General features: G+C 52.6%; 1 protein-coding gene across 1 annotated transcript; it reads left to right on the forward strand.

Moving 5' to 3' along the window:
- The first annotated feature begins 4,335 nt into the window (after positions 1-4,335).
- On the forward strand, positions 4,336-21,401 carry ALAS1 (5'-aminolevulinate synthase 1). Its single transcript, XM_086952065.1, has 7 exons — positions 4,336-4,624; positions 8,593-8,777; positions 9,367-9,546; positions 11,590-11,754; positions 15,325-15,593; positions 16,301-16,463; positions 21,111-21,401. The coding sequence occupies exons 1-7, from the start codon at positions 4,515-4,517 to the stop codon at positions 21,269-21,271; spliced, it is 1,233 nt and encodes a 410-aa protein (XP_086808191.1). The 5' UTR covers positions 4,336-4,514; the 3' UTR covers positions 21,272-21,401.
- The last annotated feature ends 921 nt before the right edge of the window (positions 21,402-22,322 follow it).

The raw sequence follows: 22,322 nt of genomic DNA on the forward strand, positions 1-22,322 counted from the left end.
CCTCTCCAGCCTGTCTCCCCCCCTCTCCAGCCTGTCTCCCCCCCTCTCCAGCCTGTCTCCCCCCTCTCCAGCCTGTCTCCCCCCCTCTCCAGCCTGTCTCCCCCCCTCTCCAGCCTGTCTCCCCCCCTCTCCAGCCTGTCTCCCCCCCTCTCCAGCCTGTCTCCCCCCCTCTCCAGCCTGTCTCCCCCCCTCCCCCTCTCCAGCCTGTCTCCCCCCCTCCCCCTCTCCAGCCTGTCTCCCCCCCTCTCCAGCCTGTCTCCCCCCCTCTCCAGCCTGTCTCCCCCCCTCTCCAGCCTGTCTCCCCCCCTCTCCAGCCTGTCTCCCCCCTCTCCAGCCTGTCTCCCCCCCTCTCCAGCCTGTCTCCCCCCCTCTCCAGCCTGTCTCCCCCCCTCTCCAGCCTGTCTCCCCCCCTCTCCAGCCTGTCTCCCCCCCCTCTCCAGCCTGTCTCCCCCCCCCTCTCCAGCCTGTCTCCCCCCCCTCTCTCCAGCCTGTCTCCCCCCCCCTCTCTCCAGCCTGTCTCCCCCCCCCTCTCCAGCCTGTCTCCCCCCCCTCTCCAGCCTGTCTCCCCCCCCCTCTCCAGCCTGTCTCCCCCCCCTCTCCAGCCTGTCTCCCCCCCTCTCCAGCCTGTCTCCCCCCCTCTCCAGCCTGTCTCCCCCCCCTCTCCAGCCTGTCTCCCCCCCTCTCCAGCCTGTCTCCCCCCCCTCTCCAGCCTGTCTCCCCCCCTCTCCAGCCTGTCTCCCCCCCCTCTCCAGCCTGTCTCCCCCCCCCTCTCCAGCCTGTCTCCCCCCCCCTCTCCAGCCTGTCTCCCCCCCCTCTCCAGCCTGTCTCCCCCCCCCCTCTCCAGCCTGTCTCCCCCCCCCTCTCCAGCCTGTCTCCCCCCCCCTCTCCAGCCTGTCTCCCCCCCCTCTCCAGCCTGTCTCCCCCCCCCTCTCCAGCCTGTCTCCCCCCCCTCTCCAGCCTGTCTTCCCCCCCCCCTCCAGCCTGTCTTCCCCCCCCCCTCTCCAGCCTGTCTTCCCCCCCCCCCCCTCCAGCCTGTCCTCCCCCCCCCCTCCAGCCTGTCTTCCCCCCCCCTCTCCAGCCTGTCTTCCCCCCCCTCTCCAGCCTGTCTTCCCCCCCCTCTCCAGCCTGTCTCCCCCCCCCTCTCCAGCCTGTCTTCCCCCCCCCCCTCCAGCCTGTCTTCCCCCCCCCCCTCCAGCCTGTCTTCCCCCCCCCCTCCAGCCTGTCTTCCCCCCCCCCCTCCAGCCTGTCTTCCCCCCCCCCTCCAGCCTGTCTTCCCCCCCCCCTCTCCAGCCTGTCTTCCCCCCCCCCCTCTCCAGCCTGTCTCCCCCCCTCTCCAGCCTGTCTCCCCCCCTCTCCAGCCTGTCTCCCCCCCTCTCCAGCCTGTCTCCCCCCCCCTCTCCAGCCTGTCTCCCCCCCCCTCTCCAGCCTGTCTCCCCCCCCCTCTCCAGCCTGTCTCCCCCCCCCCCCTCCAGCCTGTCTCCCCCCCCCCCTCCAGCCTGTCTTCCCCCCCCTCTCTCCAGCCTGTCTCCCCCCCCCTCTCCAGCCTGTCTCCCCCCCCCTCTCCAGCCTGTCTCCCCCCCCCTCTCCAGCCTGTCTCCCCCCCCCCTCTCCAGCCTGTCTCCCCCCCCTCTCCAGCCTGTCTCCCCCCCCCTCTCCAGCCTGTCTCCCCCCCCCCTCTCCAGCCTGTCTCCCCCCCCCCTCTCCAGCCTGTCTCCCCCCCTCTCCAGCCTGTCTCCCCCCCTCTCCAGCCTGTCTCCCCCCCCTCTCCAGCCTGTCTCCCCCCCTCTCCAGCCTGTCTCCCCCCCTCTCCAGCCTGTCTCCCCCCCCCTCTCCAGCCTGTCTTCCCCCCCCCCTCCAGCCTGTCTTCCCCCCCCCCCTCCAGCCTGTCTTCCCCCCCCCCTCCAGCCTGTCTTCCCCCCCCCCCCTCCAGCCTGTCTTCCCCCCCCCCCTCCAGCCTGTCTTCCCCCCCCCCCTCTCCAGCCTGTCTTCCCCCCCCTCTCCAGCCTGTCTTCCCCCCCCCTCTCCAGCCTGTCTCCCCCCCCCTCTCCAGCCTGTCTTCCCCCCCCCTCTCCAGCCTGTCTTCCCCCCCCCCTCCAGCCTGTCTTCCCCCCCCCCCTCCAGCCTGTCTTCCCCCCCCCCCTCCAGCCTGTCTTCCCCCCCCTCCGCCTGTCTTCCCCCCCCCCTCTCCAGCCTGTCTTCCCCCCCCCCCTCTCCAGCCTGTCTTCCCCCCCCCCCTCTCCAGCCTGTCTCCCCCCCTCTCCAGCCTGTCTCCCCCCCCTCTCCAGCCTGTCTCCCCCCCCTCTCCAGCCTGTCTCCCCCCCCTCTCCAGCCTGTCTCCCCCCCCCCTCTCCAGCCTGTCTCCCCCCCCCTCTCCAGCCTGTCTCCCCCCCCCTCTCCAGCCTGTCTCCCCCCCCCTCTCCAGCCTGTCTCCCCCCCCCTCTCCAGCCTGTCTCCCCCCCCCTCTCCAGCCTGTCTCCCCCCCCTCTCCAGCCTGTCTCCCCCCCCCCCTCTCCAGCCTGTCTCCCCCCCCCTCTCCAGCCTGTCTCCCCCCCCCCTCTCCAGCCTGTCTCCCCCCCCCCCTCTCCAGCCTGTCTCCCCCCCCCCCCTCTCCAGCCTGTCTCCCCCCCCCCTCTCCAGCCTGTCTCCCCCCCCTCTCCAGCCTGTCTCCCCCCCCTCTCCAGCCTGTCTCCCCCCCTCCCCCTCTCCAGCCTGTCTCCCCCCCTCTCCAGCCTGTCTCCCCCCCTCTCCAGCCTGTCTCCCCCCCCCCTCTCCAGCCTGTCTCCCCCCCCCTCTCCAGCCTGTCTCCCCCCCCCCTCTCCAGCCTGTCTCCCCCCCCCTCTCCAGCCTGTCTCCCCCCCCCTCTCCAGCCTGTCTCCCCCCCCCCCTCTCCAGCCTGTCTCCCCCCCCCCCTCTCCAGCCTGTCTCCCCCCCCCCCTCTCCAGCCTGTCTCCCCCCCCCCCTCTCCAGCCTGTCTCCCCCCCCCCCTCTCCAGCCTGTCTCCCCCCCCCCCTCTCCAGCCTGTCTCCCCCCCCCCCTCTCCAGCCTGTCTCCCCCCCCTCTCCAGCCTGTCTCCCCCCCTCCCCCTCTCCAGCCTGTCTCCCCCCTCTCCAGCCTGTCTCCCCCCCTCTCCAGCCTGTCTCCCCCCCTCTCCAGCCTGTCTCCCCCCCTCTCCAGCCTGTCTCCCCCCCCTCTCTCCAGCCTGTCTCCCCCCCCCTCTCCAGCCTGTCTCCCCCCCCTCTCCAGCCTGTCTCCCCCCCCCCCCTCTCCAGCCTGTCTCCCCCCCCCCTCTCCAGCCTGTCTCCCCCCCCCCTCTCCAGCCTGTCTCCCCCCCCCCTCTCCAGCCTGTCTCCCCCCCCCTCTCCAGCCTGTCTCCCCCCCCCCCCCTCTCCAGCCTGTCTCCCCCCCCCCCTCTCCAGCCTGTCTCCCCCCCCCCCCCCTCCAGCCTGTCTCCCCCCCCCCCCCTCCAGCCTGTCTTCCCCCCCCCCCTCCAGCCTGTCTTCCCCCCCCCCCTCCAGCCTGTCTTCCCCCCCCCCCCTCTCCAGCCTGTCTTCCCCCCCCCCTCTCCAGCCTGTCTTCCCCCCCCCCCTCTCCAGCCTGTCTTCCCCCCCCTCCTCTCCAGCCTGTTCGGTTCTGTGGCGGGAGTGCACCGTTTATGGGTGTGCTCTGCTTGGCGAGAGGGCGTCGGCGATGGCTCGGCTCTGCGGCGGGAGGGTGCCGGCGATGCGTGAGAGGGCGCCGGCGGTGGGTCGGTTCTACGGCGGGAGTACACCGGCGGTGGGTGGGCTCTGCGGCGGGAAGGCGCCGGCGGTGTGTCTGCTCTGCGGCGGGAGGGCGCCGGCGGTGGGTGGGCTCTGCGCCGGGAGGGTGCCGGCGGTGGCTCTGCTCTGCAGCGGGAGGGTGCCGGCAGTAGCTCAGCTCTGTGGCGGGAGTGCACCGTTGGTTGGTCGGCTCTGCGGCGGGAGGGTGCCGGCTGTGGGTCGGTTTTGCGGCGGGAGTGCACCGGTGGTGGGTGGGCTCTGCGGCGGGAAGGCGCCGGCGGTGGGTGTGCTCTGCGGCGGGAGGGCGCCAGCGGTGGGTGTGCTCTGCGGCAGGAGGGCGCCGGCGGTGGGTGTGCTCTGCGGCGGGAGGGCGCCGGCGGTGGGTGTGCTCTGCGGCGGGAGGGCGCCGGCGGTGGGTGGGCTCTGCGGCGGGAGGGCACCGGCAGTTGGTGGGCTCTGCGACGGGAGGGCGCCGGCTGTGGGTCACCTTGCTCGGGAGGCTCCTGGGCCGCCATGCCTCACGCCGGCACTTTTAGTCTGGGGTTGCAAATGCGTTGAAGAAAAAGATGAGCTTTTGCAATCAAAGTGACACACTTTTTCAGTCCCGAATTATTGAACTTATCTATTCCTTTTTAATTTGCAGCTGTTAACACCTTCCTGTATGACCAGTTTTTTGAGAGAAAGATTGTTGAGAAAAAGAAGGACCACACCTACCGTGTGTTTAAAACTGTGAATCGGAGAAGCCGGACCTTCCCCATGGCGGACGACTATTCCGACTCGCTGGTCAGCAAGAAGGAGGTGTCCGTCTGGTGCAGCAACGACTACCTCGGGATGAGTCGCCACCCTCGCGTTGTGGCAGCAGTCACGTGAGTATTGCTGTTTGTTAAATTGTCTATAATTAGGATGACCAAGAGGCCTTGGAAAGTCCTGATGTGACGAAGCACACAACTGTGGGGCTGTAAACACCTGTAGGAGTAATGGTACCGAAGGTGTGAGGGGAATGTTGCTTTGTACATATTCACCTTTTGTGGGGTTCTCCGTACTGGCTGCCCTTTTCTTGCAACTCTTGGTGTGTCCCAGTTCTGAAGAAGTGACTAGAAGGATGTTTTACCCAAATCCTGTTAGTGGGTTCTTCCTTTTAGATGTATTAAGGCCCTGATTTAGGCCTCCCGTCCACTGGAATTTGAATCCCCCAGGATATTAAGGGATTTATACTAACCGTCACCGCTGTGAAGGAGTAACCCGTCCGCCAAGATCTAAATCCAGGCCCAAGTTTTAAAGTAGTGGCACCGTGCGGGCAGCGATGGCTTCTACGTGCACCGTGCGGGCAGCGATGGCTTCTACGTGCCCCGTGCGGGCAGCGATGGCTTCTACGTGCACCGTGTGGGCAGCGATGGCTTCTACGTGCACCGTGCGGGCAGCGATGGCTTCTACGTGCACCGTTCGGGCATCGATGGCTTCTACGTGCACCGTTCGGGCAGCGATGGCCTCTACGCGGGTCACTGCCTGTGCACCATCATTTCTTTCGGTTTTGAGTGAATACAAGTAAATACCACAATACTGCAATGTTAGTTTTTAGCTGCACATGAACCTGAGGGCGACGTGGTGATGTTGGCAGTGTTCCTCTTTTCGTAAGAAGAAACGCTCTGCATAATACATCACATCTTATCTATGCTCGAGGAAGCTAATATTATAATGCAGGCCCATGCTATTCTAGCCTCCCCTGCCCCCAATGGCTTGTTCCCTGACATTCTTAAACAGAACATTTCTGCATGTGTTAGTTTTCCAAGAAAACAGATACAAGAGAATGCTACATTTTTTAATTTTCTTTTAACCAAATGCCTGTGTAAGGAGATGCTTGCTTGATATTTTCGTATGAGAATGGGAGAGAAATGTGGCTTTTTGAGTACATAGGCAAAAAATAATTGAAGTCTCAATTCTTGGTTAAAAAAAAATCAAGATGTGAAGAAACATACTTTTTGAATAAAAATATATTTTTATTAAGCAGTTGTTTGAGATCAACAAAGTAAAGTTTGACATCAAGTAAAGGCGATGTTGTCCACTCGCAGGGGGCCTGCACTTCGCTGGTTACCTTTGTGTCACCCCCGAGGGTTGCCTGTTGTGCAGTAGAGAGTGATCGACAACCCACTTGTGGTGTTCGTTTGCCCCTGGCCCTCCATACCTCCCTTCTTATCCTACCTTTTTGACCCCCCCCTATGCTGCATCCACGGTCCCCAAATCTTTTCAAATTGATGGGGGCAACCTGGGGCCTGGTATGTTTCCCGTTCTGCCAACTGACACTGAAGGTCTTCTTCCCACGCTCTGATCGTCGGGCTCTGTTCGCTCCCCATAGTCTGGCTAAATTACGTTTCACCACCCCTGCAGCGGTGGACAGCCATTTGCTGTGGTATTTGGGCCATTTCTCTTCCCCTGCAATACCTAGTAAAAACCATTTTGCCTCCAGCTAGTCCTTGACTTCCTTCACCACCCCTGTAACCCTGTTCCAGAAGCGTATTAAAGGGCAGTCCCAGATCATGTGGTGGAAGGTGCCTATGTTACCACATCCCCTAGCCCACTCTGACGACTCGCTGGGACTCGTCTTGTATATCCTGGATATAGAGAGTTACGATCTGTGCAGCACACGAAGTTGCAGCAAGCGAAACCGAGCATGGATCTCTCTAGGACTCAGCAGGGCCTCCCTCCATTCCTTGTCTAGTAGGAGGCCCAAGTTGTCTGTCCAGGCCATCCTCAGTTGGATAAGGGGATCCAGTGAATTCTTCATTATCTTTTTATATACTAAGGAGTCTGCCTTAGTGAGTATAGGGTCAAGGAGCAGCCGGTCCTCCATAGGTGAGTAGTCCGGCATTTCTTCTCCCTTGGGCAGGTGACTATTTAGGTCATGCTGTAGTTGCAGATATCGGAATATCTCCCCTCGGTCAGACTCCAACTCTCTAAAAGTAAGTAGTGATCCCCCCCCCTTCAGACGTCTCCCAGTGTATCTATTTCTATTAGGTGCAGTTGTGTGTGGCTGCGCTTCCTCTTCACCTCTCCCAGGCTGTTGCGATCCCTCAACAAGGTTTCCGCGGTAGCTTGCCGCATTTGCATTCGTCTTTCTTCGATCTCCCGAAGACAGATCACAAAAGATACATACAATAAAAAAAATCATGCAATATAAAACACATATGTTAAAAAGACTACAAATTATAGAATCATTTACAATATGTAAAGTGACAGTGCATACATTTTGAATCTAAGGACATTAAAAACAAAAAAGACAACAAGATTTATAAAAAGTAAGACGCCAGGGACAAACTTACACTTTACAAGACCCACAACACTTTGTAAAATGGAAAATAAAAACTATTTCATCAAAACAACATGCTCCTTCTTTTGGCTAAAAGCCACTTCAAGAAGCTTGCAACTGCGTGGCATGCACAGTAGTAATTGATGCAATAAACTCCGACTGCTGGTTTAGCCACTTCCGTTAGTTCCCTAGTAGCTTGTTTGTGCTTTTAACAACAGTCCTGGGCTCAGTTTCTGTCTTACTTCACAATTGTCTCGAGGTGCTCAAACAAGTGGGCACATCCCAGCACAGAGAAACTCTTTGATATACTGTAAGCTTGTCATTCCACCCCAGACACCAAGAAACAGGATACAAGGTACCAAAAGTATTTGGAGTCTCCAAGAAGAATGCATTCTGGGCCTCCCCAAACAATAATCATACCTCATCGAGTGACAGGGAGGATTTAGACACTGCACTTCCTCTCGAGACCCATCATAAATCGCGACTAGTGCACCAAATCTATTGACAGAATGAGAAATTCCTACACCAAAGTCCTGGTCCCCAAGCTATTGGACCCATTGCGGGTCAAAAAAAAAGATTTTGGATGAGGTGGTCTCTCCCACGCGATGTTGTATGCTTAAACATTGGCCACCTCAGCCCACCCTGGTCAGATGGTACTACCATTGTAGACGCAACTGCAATTAAAGATGTATTCTTTTCCTGGATAATACAGGAATCCACTTTATATATATATATATATATATATATATATATATATATATATATAAAAAATACTTTTATGTATACCACACGTATATCCTTTTATTATGAGGTACCACAGGTATATTAAAAATGTGAATAAACAAATTACTGGATTTTTAGGGGTACCTTGGCTCCATCATCCTTTGAAAGTACCAACATGTTTCTACCCACTGTAAGAGCCACATTATTGATCAGGGGCATTTCTCAGGGCAAAAATGATCCCTCACTCTGATTCCATGAGTGTTTGATACCGTATATAGAAATGTATGTAATGGAAGGACTGAAATTTCCCGCCTCTTTTTACTTCCCAAAAAGCCTGACTCGACTTTTAGTACACAAGATTTGGCTGAAATCTCTTGTGGCTTGGCCTCCTTTAGAGATGTGTGCCCTTTATTAAATGGAAAACTGCACGGGTGCCTGCCTGGCCCTGAAGGTTTAAAGAGGCAGAATCCTCATCAAGTCCCTTTTTAAATTGCGTTCTTGTTATTAGGTCCAGTGACTTCCTGAGTCCTCTTGTTCACTTCAGTCCCAAAGCCTACTTGGCAACAGGAACATTGAGAGCAAAGCACACTTGAGTGTTTGTTTCCTCTGCACTCGTTCTCTTGGCTAGCTCCACCTCTGCTTGACCCATTTCTTTAACTTTTATGCGGAAAAACTACATTTGTTTTGATTTTGGTTGGATGGGTTACCACCGCTTTAAATGGGGCACAACCAGATCCCACCATGCTGCTTTTCATGGGATCTAGAGAAGTTTACTAACGGTGTACACTCTTTCATGTTTACTAACAGGGAAACTCTAAAGAAGCATGGTGCCGGAGCAGGTGGGACAAGGAACATCTCTGGAACCAGTAAATTTCATGTCGATCTTGAGCATGAGTTGGCCGATCTCCACGGCAAAGACGCTGCTTTGTTGTTTTCATCCTGTTTTGTCGCAAACGACTCCACCCTTTTCACTCTGGCTAAAATGTTACCGGGTAAGTTCTCCAGAAACAGAGCAGTCTACTTACTGTCACAAGTGACTAGCTTTTGTCTTGCTAGGATGTATTGGGACCGGAGCCTTCTCCGTTTATGCACCACGGATCTGAAACAATGCCCCGTACCCTTCAGGTTTACCCTAACCCTACTCCAAGAAACACCTCTTTACAAAACTTGAACTCAGAAGAAGGAAGTAGTGCTCTGCAGTGGTCCTAGCAACACTGCTGCTGCTCCAGTAACTGAGCACATCTTTACATTTGACCGTGTATGATATTCCGCTACCTTTGGCGAGGCTTGCACTAGACCTTTTCCACATACATATGTATGTATGAACTGAACTACTGTTTTATATCCTGCTTCTGACCAAAGCAGCGAGGAGCCCACCTCGGAAGGGTCGCTGCTATGACTTATGTGGCTGCATTTATTTATTTGCGTAACTAAAGGGATTTCGAACTCGCTGTGTTCATTTGCTCTCGCCACTTAAAAAAAAAAGCTTCTATTTTAGTGACTACTATGTTTTATTTCCCAAAAATGATGAAAATGTGCTAATTTTTCACAATAAAAATAATCCTAGTGTCTTCTTTTAAGGCTGTGAGATTTATTCCGATGCTGGGAACCACGCCTCCATGATACAGGGGATTCGCAACAGCCGCGTGCCCAAGTACGTCTTCCGCCACAATGATGTTGGGCATCTCCGTGACATCCTGAAGACGTCTGATCCGTCTATCCCGAAGATCGTTGCTTTCGAGACAGTTCACTCCATGGATGGTAAGCTTCGTCTTACAATGCTTTCGTGAGTGGTGTGGCCGAAGTCCCTGCTCCTTACTGCCGTCATTCTCCCAGCATGAAATCTATTTACGTTTGCGGGCCGTAACATGTAGGTCTTTGTTCATCAGTACCCAGAATCAACCGGAGTCTCCTGTGATGCTGTCTGCAGTAGAATAGGGGCGAGCTATGGTTAAGCCTGTATAGGGGGCCACATGCTTAGCTTGGCTAATTGAGCAGCACGAACTACCATGACTAGTTGCTTATTAATAACCTGGAAATTTGTGTACATAAAACCTAGACCAACACACCGCTAACTAACATGGAGTAAAGATTATGAAATTAGTAGAGTGATAAAACCAGTAAACCTAGTAGGTTTCTGAAAGTGGGCCTAGGCTGAAGAGTTTTCTCTGAAGGAGCAGAGCCATGGTCAGACACTCCCAAAGAGCAGGACTATTGGGCAGTCGGAGGCGCTTGGCAAAGAGCCAGATCAGACTGGTGGATCCTTTACCAGAAACCCAACCATTGTGCGGACCGAGGATCTTTGAAACCGTTTTCTGGGTGTTAACAGGCAAGCAGATTAATCTTAGGTGCTCTATTAGGGCTACGTTAACAGTACAGGCGACTTTTCAGGGTAACTGTTGAAGAGCAACTAAGCATGTGACCCCTTCTGTATGACCACCTTCTCTTCCCCCTCCCCAGTCTGAGCTTCAGATTAATGCTGCCAGTGATGTGAATAACCGGAGAAGAGCATGTGTACTCAATACATGGCCAGCTTACTTTGGTCTTTAACTGATATCAAATCCTACGGGCAGGGCCACTGGAATTATACGTCAGGTGAGCACCAAATTATGTGGCATGGCCGACTAAATTATTCCTCAAGAAAAAGAAAATCTGTGGCGTGGTGCGACTCAATCTGTGATTGTATTACTTCATTATTGTATAACTCTTACTCCTGCTAATACTGTCTGTACAAAGATTTCACAACATAAGTACCAGTTTTACGTCTAAATACATAAATCAGCAACTGAAAGATAACAATTGGACCTTTGCTAAGGGTCTTCCAATTAGTGTGAACAAATATCTTTATTTACAAATAGAGGGAAAAAGGGCTTTTATACATAAGGTCCAGCACAGTTGCCCAAATGCAATATGAAAATTAAAGTTTGTGCTGTTCCTGAATGATCTAGAATTTAGCAATATACCAGGGACAGTAGGCTACAGAGTCAAAGAGATGGGAATCCATTTCTTTGGAATGTAATGCCCTCACACACCCAGTTGGGTGTCATGCTTCATCAACGGGCTGCTCCTTGTCTGGCCGGCGCTGCAATGCCTGACGGGCTCCCGATGAGGGGCACTTTGGCGGAGATCTTTTTCCAAATAGCCGTTTGGTGCCGTTGAAATCTGAGGGTTATGCAGCAGATAATGGATTATGTGGACAATGCGGCGAATCCTTAATTATGCCAAAAATGCAGTGGTTGCATATTCGTATAATTTCAGGGCCCTGCCTATGGGTTTCTTTTCTATGGGTGCTGAATCCAGCTACAGATGAGGTCTGTGTTATGTCCATTTCTTGAGACGAGATACTCGCCCACTGTGGACATCTGTTGCAGATGAAGGCTGCCAGCTCCTCCACTGTGCCAGTTTCTTGTAACGGAGGATCGCCTCCTGTGCCCGTTTCTCACTGATGAGGATTGTCCGCTCTCCCACAGTCCCCCTTTCTTGAAATTGAGTGCCACGCACTCACTCGGTGTCATTTCTTGTGGAAAAGAACTGCTTGCTCAACTAATTGGCCCTTTTCTGGTCTGCTCTTGAGACCGTTAATCCTAAATTACCCAGTGGTATTGTTCCCTGTTTTTAGGCATCTTCAGAAATCCAGGTTCTTCCCACGGCTTCATGGCTCTCGGTATGGAAATCTGTAGACCAGAGGGGGCACTGGTGTTTGAGTCCTCCCTCCCCCCTATGGCCACTCTAACGCACTGTCTTCTGCGCTCCATGTACAGGGTTTTAACCAATTCTGCTCCTTTAACCCTTGTTCTGCTGCAGGCGCCGTCTGTCCTTTGGAAGAAATGTGTGACGTGGCGCATGAATATGGAGCAATCACCTTTGTCGATGAAGTGCATGCCGTTGGCCTGTACGGTGCCCGCGGAGGAGGGATCGGAGACCGAGATGGGGTGATGCCCAAGATGGACATAATTTCCGGAACATTGGGTATGTCATGTGCCATTCGGGGAAGTGGGACTCTATTTCACTCTGCAAACAGTCAAACCTCATTAAGTGCGTTTAAAAGTGTTATTTTTTATGTTTAAATTAAATTCTAGTGTCTGTGTGTCCCACATCAAAAAAGATTGTATTTGTTTTGTATAAACATTGAATCGCATTAGTTCCTGTCGGTGTAGCTTGTCTAAAGCCATAGCTATGCGTAGAATTTGCATACCTTGCACACATCCCTCCAGCAGGCCACTGCTGACTGGGAAGATCCTAGGTTATTGTTGGTACTGGATGCAGAAGTCACCCCGGGATCTGTCACCCCGGGATCTGTCACCCCGGGATCTGTCACCCCGGGATCTGTCACCCCGGGATCTGTCACCCCGGGATCTGTCACGCCGGGATCTGTCACCCTATTGGAGTCACTAGCAACTGGATCAGTAGTAAGATCTCGTCAGAGCTTGTTTCATGCAGCGATGGGCAGCTCTGTAGAGTAGAATAGTAAGAGCTTCTGAGAGTAAGTGAATGATTCATCCCATGATCCCCACCTTGGAGCACGGGTACAACCCATCCTTTCGAAGAACTCCTGGTGGCTGAGATTCATTCAAGCATCCATCCATCCATCCATCACTCTTTGTATTCTGCACGCGCCACCTGTGTATGCATCATACAAAGCAGCTATGTGCACCTTTTCTATCATTGCCAGGCACAATGTGCTGTTTTCAGCAGTTTTACTATGTTCCGCCTCATGAAGTTTGCCAACACTGGGTTGTTACAAGTGCTGTGATGCGTGTATTGTACATTGTGTTCCTACGACTGCTTTCGGAGACCGCGGCCTGTCTAGAATGGAAGCGTTCACTTGCTTTGCTGCCCCAATGAGCGCTGCACGATTAAGGAGAATTTAATACATAGATCCCGTCCTAGAGACAGCACACTTTACACATGGCTGTAAAGAAACAAGAGTTATGAGTGCTAAGAGACTGTTGTGTAGTTCCCACTAATACGTAGGATCTGCACATTTGTGGACAACAAAAGCTTTGGGTGAGGTGCTTAGATGGATTCCAGGGAATTTATTTTCTAATAAATTCCCTTGAAGGCACTTTTACCCTTCCATTTCAATTACCCAAGCCCTCAAGGGTATTTTCGGGTCGCTCACTTTTTGTAAATCATAGATGGATTCCAAGCACCCCGAAGGGTATGTCGACCTAGAGGCCAGCTAACTCGGTGCCACCACAAGGCCCCCCCCCCCCCAAACCAAACCGGGAGCAGGGGGGGTTTCTGGGGCAACCACTGAACATGACAACCCTGACCCCTCCTGGATCGTGGAAACCGATTTAGAACCGTTTCGCCAAGTCACTCATGTGCTCTTGTTATCAGAGAAGTATACAAAGAATGTACAATGGGGCGTTCTTCAATATATTTATTGGACCAAATGTATTCTTGTATAAAATACATGTGCTGCGATAATCAGTAGACAGAAGCAGATGAAAGTGATTATAAACCCCAGAAGAGTAAACGGCAGGTATAGTTCTACTGTGGTGCTGAGACAGTGTGTATATATGTAGACGTATGATACAAGGTGGTAATCTGGAGTACTCCAACTATGCAATCCCTACCTGCTATATGTGCGTCTAGAGTGTATGCAGGGGTATAGCAAAGAATGGCCCCACGGGATGATCCAACCCCATTACCCGGTGGGACAGAATCTAGGACCCCCATCTTGGTCACAAACTGGACACCCCTCACGGAGATGTTGGGCAGCTGCTTAACGAAGCGTCAGCCTGCAGGGACCTCTGAATGTCAGCAGAAGTGTCTTCTCTGGCTAACCCCCGGAAATGTTCATTAATTTATCATCAAAAGCGTCCTTGTGACGTTTATACAGATTATCACTGTTATGGGTTTGCAGACAGCCCTGTCGCCCCGTGGATGAAGATAGAACGACATAGTACAGCGTGCCAGCCATGTACTCGTGTTTGAGGCCTCATAATAATGTTGCACAAAGCCAGATGGAAAAGCAACGCAGTTTCAGAGAAACTAATCCAACATTGTCCTGCTCGCGAATATGTGAAAAAGGTGACAATAAAATATTATTGTGCAGAAAAAGGACAAGGTTAGAAAATGTGCAGCATTGCTACATGGGCCTAACCCGGGCACATAAGATCTTAATCTTTATTTTATTTGAAATATGTATATTGTGTCAATCTTTTACGTTCTGATGTGCCAATCACAGCTGTTACCCGGTGTGCAAGTGTAAAAGAATGATGACTCCAACATGGTAAGTAGAGAAGTCTTTATTGGAGCTTCCATTAACTCGGAGAGCGGCGGTGCAACGGACACATGAACGCTCTTCCAAGAGCAGATTGCTAGAGAACATAACATAACATTAAATGTACACAACATTAGCGCATGCATACCAACAGTAGTGCTTGCTTACTTATAGAGTGAATACATGCACGAGCAAAGCGTGTGCATTACTCCAGCAGGTAACAACTGCCAAGCGGCGGGTGGGTCAGAGCTGTCGCCCGGCGGGTGGGTCAGAGCTGTCGCCCGGCGGGTGGGTCAGAGCTGTCGCCCGGCGGGTGGGTCAGAGCTGTCGCCCGGCGGGTGGGTCAGAGCTGTCGCCCGGCGGGTGGGTCAGAGCTGTCGCCCGGCGGGCGGGACACAGCTGTCGCCCGGCGTGCGGGACACAGCTGTCGCCCGGCGTGCGGGACACAGCTGTCGCCCGGCGTGCGGGACACAGCTGTCGCCCGGTGTGCGGGACACAGCTGTCACCAGTGGAAAAAATTAGACCTCAACACCTATCACTGATTGAAATATCTAAAAGGGCCAGAGTGAGTGTGTGTGTGTGTTGTTTATTATTGTAGGTTTTTTTTTTTGGAATGATTGATTCAAAGGCATAAGAGCGCTTTAGCATTAAAAAAAAAAAGTTGCAGGAGCAGAGTCCTATAATACAATATATACATGGTCCGTTATAGACTCTAATCATAACCACAAATGTGCAGGAAAAAAACAAGTAACGATGTTCGAAGTGGAAGTATGAGTGAAACTGGAGCAAGTACTTGAAAAAGCAGTGATGAAGACATTCTGTTCCAGTAGCGAACTTTACCAGCATGTTAGGGTTACTCAGAGATGTGATTGTAAAAGCCAGCAAGGAGTGAGTCAAAATAACAGGCATTCAAGGAAGCAGAGGCTGGTGATGGACAAGAAGGCCTAAATCCAGGTTAGGCAGTCGGAGTAAGTGAAAGAGAGATTGGGAGCAGTTGCTGAGTCCAAAGTGAAAGGGTCTGGTTTTCTGCCATCTGCCTCGCCTGGGTGCTGATAAATGTGGTGTCCGTAGGGACGCCTCCCATGTTCGCTGCTCATCACGCTGCTGCCCTTCTAGATTCGGGCAGTGATGTGGCACCCCTGCATCTAACGTGTGCTGTTCTTGTAAATCCACCGATGACTTGTCTCAGCCCGACCATAACTTCAATAATATGTTTCTGTGGGAATGTTAATCCTGCTGACTTGTAAATTTCCGCAACTTGGATAAAACCCAAAGGCTGAAACCTTTATCTGTTTCTCCATATTTAGGCAAAGCGTTTGGATGTGTTGGAGGCTATGTGGCCAGCACCAGCTCCTTAATCGACACTGTCCGTTCCTACGCCGCTGGCTTCATCTTCACCACCTCGCTGCCACCCATGCTCCTGGCGGGAGCCATGGAGTCTGTCCGGACGCTGAAGAGTGCGGAAGGCCAGGCTCTACGTCGCCAGCACCAGCGCAACGTCAAACTCCTGCGCCAGATGTTGATGGATGCAGGCTTTCCCGTCGTGCACTGTCCTAGTCACATCATTCCCATCAGGGTAACCTTCAGTCACTCATCCATTTTATTTTATTTATTTTTTTTTTTTTTTCATGATCTCTTGTTTTATTTATTTGAGTGTTCTGGACACAGTTGGTTCTCATTTCCTCTCCTCCTGGTTGAAGGTCGTAAAACATGTATTTAGTTTTTGTGTTCTTGGGTCCCCTTGCTGCCTAGCAGCTTCTTTTATCCTATGAAACAAGTTGCTTTTATTATGAATCCAGGTAGTCTCCCTCATCTGTGTACGGTGATCGGCCGGGTGCTTAAGGGTAGGTTTGATTTTAGGAGATGCTTGGCTTCAAGACCCATGTTCAGTTATTGTTTTGTTTGCCTTTTGGGAGAGGGGTTGGGTGAAATACAGAACAATAGACATGGGACGGACCCTCTGTCCTGGTCGCTGGGTTGGGGAGGGGAGGGGGCGGGGAGACCTGTGTCCTGGTCATTGAAAGCTCTATGGATTGTGCCACTCCTCCAGAACGTTGGAAACCAGGAGAGCGGTGAGAACTGGGATGGGTCATGCATGAAGAGCTCCTTTATGTTGATTGTCCTCGGTGACATGTCAACAACTCTCCTTGTTTACCACTGTAAAAAAAAGTGTATTGTGCAGATACAACACCTTCGGGGCGGGAGGGTGAGCCAGATGGCTGTGTGATCAAATAACCGAATGAAGCCTGGTTGCTGATGATTTAGATGTTTTTTCTTATGTAGGTTGCAGATGCTGCTAAAAATACCGAAATCTGTGATAAACTGATGAGCAACCACAACATCTACGTCCAAGCGATTAATTATCCTACAGTTCCTCGTGGAGAAGAACTCCTGCGGATCGCCCCAACTCCTCACCACAACCCTCAGATGATGGGTTATTTCCTAGGTAAGTTAACTCAAATTACTTGCTTCCTTTATTGAAGAATCACCCCAAAATCTTTCTTTCTTGGTCATTTTTAGCTCTGAAGTGTGATTTCTTGCGCTGCCCTTGTACCTGAATGACCTGGGTTGGTTCTTTAACATGGCCCAGTTATGGAACCTGCCTTGACCTCTGCACTCTCCTAGTGGCAGGTTGGAGATCCCGGTCATTTGATTGAACCACCATTCACAAGCCAACAGTGATGGAAATTCAATCGTTTGGCATGCCTGGGTGAGAGGCACAGAGCTAGTCGTTCCTCCACACTGGTGTGTGAGTCCTGGCATCCGTGACTGGCGTGGGCCTTGCCTGTGTTCAACGAGCACGGACTCCACTCCTCCGTATCGATAGGTCAAACTCTGGAATATGTTGTGAAGCTCACTAAATGCTAACATTCTGCTCGTAGCCTCCATGGCTATAGATACACATGCTCTGCCTATGACTTTGGGGCCTCCCTTTACCTCCATCCATCCTGCAAACGATCCACGCGTGGACACTTATGCTTTGCCAGTTCTGTAGGCCTTCGGTCCGAAAACAACGGGGCCCAATCAGAAGACATAGAGGCCTTGCTCCAACCTCTACCTGACCAATATCGGAAGAGGGGGAAAGAGGTTGTTGACACACGCACACTCAACCAAACTCTCTCACACTCCCTCTCCTTCAAACCAGAGGTCCTACAATGTGTCATCAACCTGCATTTCGGCGGAGACCACCTCTTCAGCCTGTAGGTTGCTGACATTTGGGGAAAATATAGGAGGAAACAGATACCACTATGGCCCAGGGTACCCTTCAGGTATCATCTTGCTGAGGGCCATTATGGGAGCAGCAGGCACAGGCTGTGTCGAAAGCTACCTCCCCTGACCCGACAGTCGTACCAGCAGCCACTTTGGTTTGCCTCCTTTCTCTCTGATCGGACCTTCAGGCAATGCCCATCCCCCCCTTTGCCACCTTGATCCATTCAAATAAACAAGGGGTGCATCAGGGCTCAGCTTTGAGCCCAATGCTTTTTGAACTCTATGGTCCACCCTTAGCAGCCCTGGCAAAGAGCAGAGGGCTCGCAGTTGCATCGTACACAGATGACACTCAGCTGGTGGTCGCACTCTTGGACAATTCTGTGCGGGATGCCCCCAAGTTTTGGGCGGTCTCGCGGCTATCGCTGAGTGGATGACTGCTAACTGTCTCCAACTTTACTCTAGTAAGTCTGAGGTTCTGCTGGTAGGAAGAGACCCGGAGCTGTGCACCCGCCCCCAAGCAGGCGGTAAAAAATCTAGGTGTTTGGGTAGACTCGCCCCTCAGCTTTCAGTCTGATGAAGAAAGTAGCGCGGACCTGTTTCAGCATACTGCAGGGGCTCAAACCGCTGCTGGGGTTTTTCGATACGTCCATCAGGCAGATGATGATTATTCAGGCCTCCATCTTGTTGAGACTTGACTATGCTAATGTACTCTATTTGGGGGCAAACAAGACTGAAGTCCTGAGACTGCAGAGAGTCCATAACGCTTCTGCCAGAGCTCTTCTTGGCCTCCCTAGAACCTGCTCCACCACCAGTGCTATCCATCGGCTACACTGGCTGCCTGTGGCCAGACATGTAGAGTTTAATTCCCTCTGCATTGCTTTTAAAATTCTTAATTTCTCCTCTCCTGGCATTCTGGCTTACTTGCTCTCATCAACTCTGTTCAATAGAACAACATCTAGCAGTTGTTCCCCGGCTGAGGTTGGTATGGGCGGGTGGCCGTTCCTTCTGTACATTGGCCGCCAAACTTTGGAATACTCTGCCAGTATTCATCCGCAGTCTGAATAATTACCTGGCATTTCGCAAGGCAATCAAAACTCACCTCTTCACTACGCTATAGAATCTGTCTGCTGTCAGCAGCCGTCCATGTCTCTGCTATCAGCGCCGGGACAGCCCTTTGCTGGGGCTCTTTATATAACATAACATAACTGCAGGCTTATCGCCATAAGGAAGTTAGAAAATACACACCGGGCATCTTGTGTGGGTGGGGGTAATAACTCCAAGGGCCAAGGCACAGGCACTCCCCTTCACGGTAGACTCTAACTCCAAACACTCACTTACCTCGTACCTCCCCTGATCAACGAATCCCTGTAGGAAGGAGGCTCCAAGGATTTCTTCCCTGCTAAGAAGAAATGGCCACAGACTGGTTGGCTCGATTATCGAGCACTGCTGCTACCTCGAGCTCTCCTGAACCCCACCACACAGACCACCGGGCACATACCCACCTTCAGGCCACATCACCTTGCCCTACTATAGGGAGTGAGCCAGGCGCTCATTCTCAAAGGGGCCGTAGAGGCAGTGCCTCCAACACCAGGGCAAAGGCGTCCACGCTCTACACTTCCTCATCTCCAGAAAAAAACACTTCCATTGGCCAGTCCTCAATCTGCAGATACATCCTCTCTGAACATTTCCACATGATCACCTTACTGGACGTCATCCACCTGCTGCAACAAAGGCAACTTCATGGCCACACTGGTCCTGAAGGACGCCTCCTTTCAGATCCCCATCCATTTGGCTCATATAAGCAACTTACTCTTAATGGTAAGTGGACCTTCCCTTCGGGGGAAACCACAGCCTCCAGGATCTCGACCAAATGTGTAGCAATGGTCGCCGGACATCTCGTAAGGGGGAAACTGACGTCTTATCCTACTTGAATGACTGGCTGATCTAGAGTGCAAGCAGATCGCAACGCCTAGCACAAACCCAATCTGCCGCCTCCCAGGTCCACAGCTTGGGAATTACAGCCAATACCACCAAGTACCACTTCGGATCCTTCCTGGGGTGAGTCTTCAAGGCCGTCTCGGCCGAAGCTTGTCCAAGCGCTCAAAGGGTTGTGCCATTTCAGCAGCTACTGACCTCTTTCAGCCACTCTGCAGTGGTGGAGCAGAGACCACCTGTAGCGGGGCAGGCCCTTCGCCGACAGATTCCACAAGTGACCGTCACCACAGACTCATCATTTGCCAGGTTGGAGGCTCATCAAGACTTCATGACAGTCTGGATTCTATGACTGCCTCATTAATGAAGTCTCAACATCCATCCTATGGAACTCTTAGCCACACACCGAGTCCTCAAAGCTTATCTCAGTACATAAACGGCAAAGCAGTCCTCGTGCGGGCAAACATGTCCGCCATGTTTTACCTGCATAACCAAAGTGGCGCACTCCCTCCTCGGTGGTTGGCACTAGCACAGCAAATGTGACACTGGCCGGTCAACCACAAGGTGCAGCTCCTTTCAGAGTGCCACCCATGGGTGAATAGCGACTTTGCAGACCTCCATAGCAGCATGGATACCCTATCGGGTGATTGGCTGCACTTTATAGATGTTGATTGACACAGGACCTCAACAAGTCCACAAGTTGGAACTCCACCCACAAGTACTACCCCCTTACTTTCATCAGTGAGGTCACAGTAATAAACCTCTTTGCCACTTGAAAAAACGCGAAATGCCTAAACTTCCTCTGCAGGTTACCACATCGTTGCAGCTGTTTTCCTCTTCTCCCACTTCTACTGAGTGCGGTGAGAAAACTGGCAAACATCCCTCCCCCTCATCCTGGTGGCTCCTGCATGGGCCACGCAACCATCATTCTCACCCCTTCTAGAGGTATCCAGCGCCTCACTTGAAGCTCCCCAACAGGCCGCACCTGTGACAGAACCATGGCAGAGTCCGGCACTGGGACTGGGACTGCAGGCATCTCCACCTAGTGAACTCACTCCGTAGTCCTTAGTTTGGTTACCTTACCTTGCTTCATAAGTGTATGGACATCCTAAAGCAAGCCATTGGGCCCACCATGGACACTTGCGATGCCTCTACATGGAAGAGGTTCATGCACTACTGTACCTGGCAGTGCCTTAACCCTCTCACAACGGCGGTTCAAGACCTCATTTGTTACTTTTTTATATTTGCAAGAGTCCCGGACAAGGTGATCAACATATGTTTATACGGACCAAACTTGGCTTTGCCACCAGCCCAGCTGTGGTGCCCAGTTTGCTGATGCTAAGTTTTGACATACATAGGACTGTTCTCTACCTCCAGGTTGAGGTCTGAATTGTTGTGTGAGCTGCCCCAGACTCGACAGACGTTTTGGGGGTCTCTTGATCCCTCTAGGTTCTGGGTTAGGATGAGGTGAGTAGTCTGAAAAGCGACCTTTAACAGCTCAGATCTAGCCGATCGCCAGCATTCGCGTTTATTTTCAAGAACAAAAGTGTTCACGACTGTTCACCAGAGTTTGCCAGAGCCAGTGTGTGTGGCGCGGTCGGTCCTGAAGCCATAGCAAAGGTTAGTTAACCTTTTAGACTACCACAATCTGACGGTTTGTACGAGATAAGAACGGTGTGCCTTTATAGAGATGAATGAATGAATGAATGAATGAATGGATTGGATTCAGAATAGGACTGAGCTTGCTTTTTTTTTTTTGTTTCGAAACAGTTAACCTTCAAAATTGTGGTTGTTCACTTTGAAGGACAGTCGATGCCTTTGTTTCTGCAGCATCAGACCTGGTCTGCCTGAAACCCTGTTTGAATAAATTTTACTTTTATAAATGTATTAAGCACGTACAGATGGTTGCACCAAAGGGCACGCTTATGATCGCTCCACCTTTATTTGACAGAAAACCTCCAGCACACCTGGGAGAGCGTGGGACTGCCCCTGAACCCCCACTCCTCCGCGGAGTGCAACTTCTGCCAGCAACCCCTGCATTTTGAGGTGATGAGCGAGCGGGAGAGGTCTTACTTCAGCGGCATGAGCAGGATGGTGTCGGTGCGAAGCTGAGTCACCCAACACTTTGCCACAGTCCTTTCCACAGAAACAAGTCTCTTAAGACATATTTTAAATAGTTTATCAAATATTGAATACACTGGTCGACCAAAACAGAAATGTGGAAATAAATTCCTGATCTACATTGTGGATTTTTTCTGTTGTATCATTTGATGTGTGTAAAGGAGGAGGTGTTTGGAAGGGTGTGAAGCCGATATCTGAGGACCCAGCATTACTTTCACTTGGATGCGTGCTGTTATGAGTGCGCGGGCAGTAGTAGAGTAGGAGGTCTTTAAATGGTGGTGATTTGAGTGCCTGAGGCCACCAGTGCTGTCACTTGGACGTGTGCTGTGTATGGGTGAGCGGACAGTGGAGGGTGTAGAGGAGGAGGTCTTTGAACGGAGGTGAAGCGAGTGCCTGAGGCCACCATTGCTGTCACTTGGACGTGTGCTGTGTATGGGTGAGCGGACAGTGGAGGGTGTAGAGGAGGAGTCTTTGAACGGAGGTGAAGCGAGTGCCTGAGGACCCAGCATTGCTGTCACTTGGACGCTTGCTGTGTATGGATGTGTGAGGAGGAGGAGGGCATAGAGTACGAGGTCTTAGAATGGTGGTGAAGCGAGTGCCTCAGGACCCAGCGTTTCTGTCACTTGGACACATGCTGTGTTAGATGTGCGAGGAGGTAGAGGGTGTAGAGTAGGAAGTAGTTTGTGGTGAAGCGAGTGCCTGAGGACCCAGCATTGCTGTCACTTGAACGTGTGCTGTGTATAGATGAGCGGCCCTTGGTGGGTGTAGAGGAGGTCTTTGAACGGTGGTGAAGCGAGTGCCTGAGGTCCCGTCATTGCTGTTACTTGGACACGTGCTGTGTATGGGTGCGCAAGGAGGTGGAGGATGTAGAGGAGGAGGTCTTTGAATGGTGGTGAAGCGAGTGCCTGAGGTCCCGTCATTGCTGTTACTTGGACGCGTGCTGTGTATGGGTGCGCAAGGAGGTGGAGGATGTAGAGGAGGAGGTCTTTGAATGGTGGTGAAGCGAGTGCCTGAGGTCCCGTCATTGCTGTTACTTGGACAC

This window comes from Lissotriton vulgaris, unplaced genomic scaffold (genome assembly GCF_964263255.1).
Source record: "Lissotriton vulgaris unplaced genomic scaffold, aLisVul1.2 SCAFFOLD_2725, whole genome shotgun sequence".
NCBI lineage: Eukaryota > Metazoa > Chordata > Amphibia > Caudata > Salamandridae > Lissotriton > Lissotriton vulgaris.

Bases quoted from the DNA above. Each gene is read 5' to 3' on its own strand.
- ALAS1 (XM_086952065.1), top strand. From the start codon at position 4,515: ATGGCGGACGACTATTCCGACTCGCTGGTCAGCAAGAAGGAGGTGTCC. The intron at 8,778-9,366 runs GTAAGTTCTCCA...TCTTCTTTTAAG, and splicing joins TCTGGCTAAAATGTTACCGG to GCTGTGAGATTTATTCCGAT. The intron at 15,594-16,300 runs GTAACCTTCAGT...TTTCTTATGTAG, and splicing joins GTCACATCATTCCCATCAGG to GTTGCAGATGCTGCTAAAAA.